The sequence below is a fragment of the Octopus bimaculoides genome, chromosome 16 (assembly GCF_001194135.2).
Source record: "Octopus bimaculoides isolate UCB-OBI-ISO-001 chromosome 16, ASM119413v2, whole genome shotgun sequence".
In the NCBI taxonomy this organism is placed as follows: Eukaryota; Metazoa; Mollusca; class Cephalopoda; order Octopoda; family Octopodidae; genus Octopus; species Octopus bimaculoides.
In genome coordinates this window covers 36,564,055-36,570,949 of record NC_068996.1, presented here as the reverse complement: position 1 = coordinate 36,570,949, position 6,895 = coordinate 36,564,055, and the positions used below count along the sequence as shown (strand labels likewise).

The 6,895-nt window shown below is 36.3% G+C and overlaps 1 protein-coding gene across 1 annotated transcript in view; it reads right to left on the bottom strand.

The window, feature by feature from the left end:
* The window catches only part of LOC106875633 (protein jagged-2), a 123,616-nt gene that overhangs the window by 69,968 nt on the left and 46,753 nt on the right, over positions 1 to 6,895 (bottom strand). The window contains exon 2 of the mRNA XM_052973489.1: positions 1,441 to 1,695. Within this exon, the coding sequence (XP_052829449.1) occupies positions 1,441 to 1,695 (255 nt within the window). The remainder of the gene's footprint in view (positions 1 to 1,440; positions 1,696 to 6,895) is intronic.

The window sequence follows — 6,895 nt, the reverse complement described above, 5'->3', positions numbered from 1 at the left end:
CATATATATGTATATGTATATATGTGTGTTTGTGTGTCTGTGTTTGTCCCTCCAACATCGCTTGACAACCGATGTTGGTATGTTTACATCCCCGTAACTTAGCAGTTCGACAAAAAGGGCCGATATAATAAGTACTAGGCTTACAAAAAATAAGTCCTGGGGTCGATTTGCTTTACTAAAGGTGGTGCTCCAGCATGGCCGCAGTCAAATGACTGAAACAAGTAAAAGAGTAAAGAGAGAGAGTAAGAAAATAATGTTTATTTTTGAATTCTTCCTCCTTATATTTGCAAAATTTTCTGTTACATTTTTTAAATGCAAAGTCTTTGATGAGATCTTCATTATGATGCCATGAACAATTTGAAATTATATTTCCAATCATATAAACTATTTCGAATATCATTTTAGCAAGTTTAAAGTGATTTCTTTTATACCGTAAACCATTTACCATTTCTTTGGTGCCCCATTTTCCCTTGATGTCCTAAGCACATACTAATTTCCCTTCATGTCTTAAGCATATACTAATATTGCTTAATGGTTAGTCCAGTGCTGGTCCTATGTAAATTTCACAGTGAGACTTAACTATACTGACTAATTATAGTAATCTGTGTAGTCTAATGAGAGGTTAGTGTTTTGACCAAAGTCACAAGAACTACTGCTGACAGGAATTGAACCATTGATTCCTCTTTTACTGTTGCTGCTCTGACATTGTATTGACTTACTTAAAAAGGTGTTAAACTACTATAAACAAATGTTGCATGTATACAAACTTTCTGCATACATATATGCACACTTAAAAATATTTATACAAGAAGACCCGTTGAGTTAAGTAAAACCAAAATCATAGCTGTGGCTAGTGTCCCCTGACTGGCTCCCATGCTGGTGGCATGTAACAAGCACTATCCAGACTTGGTTGATGCCAGTTCTTCTTAACTGGCTCCCATGCCAGTGGTACATAAAAAGCACCATCTGAACATGGTCGATGCCAGTTCCACCTAACTGGCTACTGAGCCGGTGGTACGTAAAAAGCGCCATCAAAACATTGTCGATACCAGGTCTACCTGATTGGTTCCCATGCTGCTGGCACATAAAATGCATCATCCAAACATGGTCGATGCAAGTGCCCCCTGACTGGCCCTGTGCTGGTGGCACATAAAAAGCACTCACTACACTCTCAGAGTGGTTGGCATTAGGAAGGGCATCCAGCTGTAGAAACAGATTGGAGGCTGGTGCAGATCTAGCCTCTCACACCTACCCTACAATATCATTCTAAAAATATACAATGACGTCATCAAAATTTTGAAGCTAAAACAATGTGATTGAAAAAGGATTACATTTGACAGAATAATCCGAATGCTAAAGGGCTAATGCAGTGCTCCAGCATGGCTGCAGTCAAATGACTTAAACAAGCAAAAGAATAAAAGAATAATTGATTAGTCTTACCTTTCATACAATGTTTCCCTGTCCAGCCTTCCAAACAAATTTTGTCCCCATTTTCATTACAGGTATTGTGTCCAAAAGAATCATTCCTGGGCCGACAGTACTTTTTGCAAGTTTTATTATAATAATTTTTATCACAGAGGACCCGTATCCTATATTCAATGTTGGCAATAGTTCCTTTATGCGATAGTGTTTGCCAGCTTGGATCTGGTGATCTTTCACCACGATGGGTAAATATTTCAATCAAGCTATCACTACCTGCAAACAGAAAGTAAACCAAAATTAGTGATCATATAACTATTGATATTGTAGTACAGTGTCACAAGTTTTTTTTTTTTTTAAGGGAAGGGTAAGACAATTTCATCAACCCTAGAACTCAACTGGTACTCATTTTATTGGTTTCAAATTTTGGCACAAGGCCAGCAATTTCTGAGGATTGTTTACCCCAGCAGAAACTAATCTCAGAATGTAAAGATGGATGAAATGTTGCAAAGCATTTTAGCTGTTATGCTGACAATTCTGCCAGCACGCTGCCTTACCTTAAATAATAATAATAATCTTTTTTATTATAGGCACAAGGCCTGAAATTTGGGAGGAAGGGGCCAGTTGATTACATGGACCCCAGTACTCAACTGGTACTTAATTTATCGACCGAAAAGGATGAAAGGTAAAGTCGACCTAAAGGTAAAGGTAAAGTCGACTTCGGTGGAATTTGAACTCACAACGTAGTGACGGGTGAAATACTGCTAAGTATTTCGTCCAGTGTGCTAACGATTCTGCCAGCTCACCACCTTAACAATGATAATAATAACGATGACAAAAATAATAATAATAATCTTTTCTACTCTAGGCACAAGACACAAAGTTTTTGTGGAGGGTGCCAGTCAATTACATCGACCCCAGTGCGTAACTGGTACTTAATTTATCGACCCCCGAAAGGATGAAAGGCAAAGTCAACGTTGGAGGAATTTGAACTCAGAACGGAAAGACAGAAGAAATACATCTAAGCATTTCACCTGACATACTAACATTTCTGCCAGCTCACTGCCTTACTTTAAATAATAATAATAATGATGATGATGATAACAACAACAATTTCTTTATTAACCACAAAGGGTTTACATTAGGAAAAACATAATGGACAGTACAGTATGAAACAAAAATGTGTTTCTTATTTCTTTATTGCCCATAAGGGGCTAAACATAGAGGGGACAAAGAAGGACAGACAAAGGGATTAAGTCGATTACATCAACCCCAGTGCGTAACTGGTACTTTGTTTATCAACCCCAAAAGGATGAAAGGCAAAGTTGACCTTTGCCTTTCAATGTGTCCCTATGTGTGTGAGTGTGTTTTGTTGTAAGGGTTTTGTGCGTAAACAAAGATTAATATAATGAAGAAGGAGAAAAAACAATTTGAAATCCTCAATAGGGAGATGTTCGAGTGCCGCTCATGAAAAAAACCCATAAAAAAAACCATGGGTGCCCAGACTTTTGGGGCATTTGCCTTTTTACTTTCCCTTTTTTCCAATTACAGGCGTATGCTCAAGGCAGGCCCGTTTACCCGCACCATTCTCGCACCTTTCAGCAAATTGACTAGAAGACAACACTTTCCTCTCTACCCTTATTTTCCTTTTCAAGTGAAACTTGAAGAAGTTGATCAAGGATTGGCCAAAGAGAAAAGTGTTTGTCTTCAATCCCTTCAGTCTCGTCCACCATATGACCTCTTTCACCATGGCCACCAGGAATATAAATACAGCCTTGCCTTCCTGGTTAAGGGAAGGTGGCGGGGCAATCAATAATAACCCTTTCTACTACAGGCACAAGGCCTGATATTTTTGGAGGAGGGGGGCTAGTTGATTACATTAACTATAGTGTGTAACTGGTACTTATTTTTCAATGACCGCGAAAGGATGAAAGGTAAAGTCAACCTTGGTAACATTTGAACCCACGACATGTAGACAGTTGAAATACTGCTAAGAATTTTGTTTGACGTCAATAATAATAATAATAATCCTTGCTACTAATGACACAAGACCTGAAATTTGGGTGGGGGAAGACTAGTTGATTACATTGACCCCAGTGCTGCACTGGTACTTAATTCATCGAACCCAAAAGGATTAAAGGCAAAGTTGACTTTGGTGGAATTTGAACTCATAACAAAGATGAATGAAATGCCACAAAGCATTTTGCCTGGCATGCTAACTATTCTGCCAAATTGCCACCTTTAATAATAATAATAATAAGAGCACTCAGAGAGTGCAAACCTCTGCCAAGGCAACACCAATGTTATCTCAACGATTAGCCAGAGATGATTTTTAAAATGAGAATATCTGAAATAAACTCGACTGCTCTCACAAAAGAGAATACTAAAAATGAACCCGAACGCTCTCAAAAATTAAGTAAAAAAACAGAAAAATAATCCAGAATCCCTGTTTGGTGCTTTATCGATCCCAATGGTAGTCATGTAATGTGAAGTAGAAAGTTTAGTAACAGTACTAAATAGTTTATCCTTATCTAATACAAGCCAAAGTTAAGAGATTCATCATTCAAAATAGTTACAGCCTAAAGGGAGATAATTGAGAAAGACTTGAAAGTTAACGTAAGATCGTAATCATGTAAAGTAAAGTAAATATAACCAATAATCCAGAATCCTTGTCTAGTACCAGATCGATTCCAAAATCTAATCAGTTCGTTCCAGTCATGAGACCAAACATCCCTGAAAGTTTCATTTGAATCCATCCAGCGGTTCTTGAGATATCTTGTCCATGGACAAACAAACAAACACGATTAAAAACAATACCTCTGCCTTCACTAAGGCGCAGGTAATAATAATAATGATAATAATTAATAACAACAACGATAATAGTTTCAAATTTTGGGAGCAGGCCAGTAGGGACTAGTTAAAAGCATCGACCCAGGGCTCAACAGGAACTTATTTTTATTGACCCAGAAAGGACGTATGGCAAAGTCGACCTCAACAGGATTTGAACTGAGACTGTAATAAGTTGAAAGAAATGCTGCTAAGTAATTTGTCCAACATGCTAATGATTCTGCCAGGTTGCCAACTTAATAACAATTATAAAAACAACAATGAGTGCTACCTTAGTCTGCTGGCTGTGGACAGCTGACACTTTCCATCAAACCCAGCAAAATAAGCTGAGAGTTTTTATGATACAATAATGGTGATGATGATGCTTATAATCTTTTCTAAGGTGGCAAGCTGGCAGAAACGTTACAACACTGGGCAAAATGCTTAGCAGTATTTCGTCTGTCTTTACATTCTGAGTTCAAATTCAACTGAGGTCAGCTTTGCCTTTCATCCTTTCAAGGTTGATAAATTAAGTACCAGTTGTGTATTGGGGTTGATCTAATCGATTGGTCCCCTCCCCCTCCCGAAAAATTTCAGGCCTTGTACCTACAGTAGAAAAGAATAATAATCCTTTCTACTGGAGACACAAGGCCTCAAATTTGGAGGGAGGGGACGAGTTGATTACATTGATCCCTAGTGTTTCACTGGTACTTAATTTATCGATCCCGAAAGGATGAAAGACAAAGTTGACCTCAATGAAATTTGAACTCAGAACATAAAGAGGGACGAAATGCTTGTTAAGCATTTTGCTTGGCATGCTAACAAATCTGCCAGCTTGCAATCTAATAATAATAATAATAATAATGATAATAATAATAATAATAATAATAATAATAATAATAATAATAATAATAATAATTATAATAATAACAATAATAATAATTCCTTTCATTAGCTACAAGGGCATAGATAAGGGATACATTACAAGGACAGTCAACAATTTGTGTGGCAATTTACTTAAAGGATGGTAGAAAAAAATGGAAAAGACTGTGAAATGCGATAAAAGTAGTATAAATAATACAAAGTATATGATAACATGAATGATGTAGTCCTCCTGACACAGGAGAAACTCCAGCTAGGGCCAATCAAATGAACTCAACAGATCCAAGATTACCCTGACTACCAAAATGATGAGCCCGCTCTCAACTGTTGCTTTTCAATCTACAGGCGAATACTTAGAGCAGCATTTCTCAACCGGGGTACTCTGAGAAAGAGTGAGATAAGCTAATGCTAATTTCATGATTGTAATATTACTATATATGCACAACATATTATTAGTTATTGTAATATTGTAATATAAACATCATCCTATCTAACTTATTATGTTATAAAAAAAATATAACAACCATATATATATATATGATATGATATTTACCACAGGAACTACAATGAAAAGAATATGCAGGGGTTCCTTGAGACACATAATTTATTTTAAGGGTTACACAGGGGTAAAAAAGGTTGGAAACCATTGACTTAGAGTAAGGCCATTCATCCTAATCATTTTGTGCCAGTCACCCATCTTTCCACAAAATTCACTGTGAGGAAGCACTTCCCACTTCCCTCTCCGCCCTCATTTTCCTTTCCAAGTGGAGCAATAATTTAGTTACAGGTTTCTAGTTCTAAAATTTACATTGTATCAAATGACAGAAAAGTAGTTTCATCTTTCAAGGTCATTAGGTGACCCCTATACAGTGAACAGATTATTTTACAACTTGGTAAAACCACCAATCTCTCTCTCTCTCTCTCACATACACACACACACATACACACAGAGTATAAAGATTGATATTTACAACATCTTGCTAGAATCTAGATATGTTTCTAAAATTATCTGCTACGTCAATAAGCTGGTGGCAAGACTGCTTCAGGTTCAACGATCTCTCAAAGAATGGTATAAGCAAGGCAGGAGAAAAGCAAAGTGTTTCACATCTTATGAAATAAAGTTGAACAATTAAATGTTATTCAGTTCTTAATTACTGCCATTATAACAATAATTAACCCTAATTAGAGTAAAAGCAATGCTGGAAACAAAACTAAATGCTAAACACTAACGGCTTCGCACTCTTCTGCATTTATATAAAGGCAATTGCTTCAACAGTGTGTGTGTGTGTGTGCATATGTATGTATGTGTGTGTATGTATGTATGTATGTGTATATGTATGTAAATGTGTGTGTGTGTGTGTCTGTAAAAGAAATATATGAAGTTGAAAATGCACAAAGAGTATATATGAAGAGCTATGTAAATTAAAATTGGTAAACTTAATCCATTAGACATATGCATGATTCTAAAAGTGTAACTGGTTAAGTGTAACAATCTTGATATAAATAAATTTTCTTATACACACTGCACAACTTCAATGTGTAAATTAGTAATTATATATATATATATATATATATATAAATATGTCGCTATCCACTACACTTTTTTTTTTCTCTCCTTGTTTCTTTCCGTGGAAGAGCGTGGGCTCGAAACGTTAAAGACTTTTTCACTTCCCAAGCATTATACTAAGACATCTGTTTGTTTTCTACACCACCTGTCTTCGTCTTTTGTTTTTTTTTTGTGAATTCTCCTCCTATATATATATATATA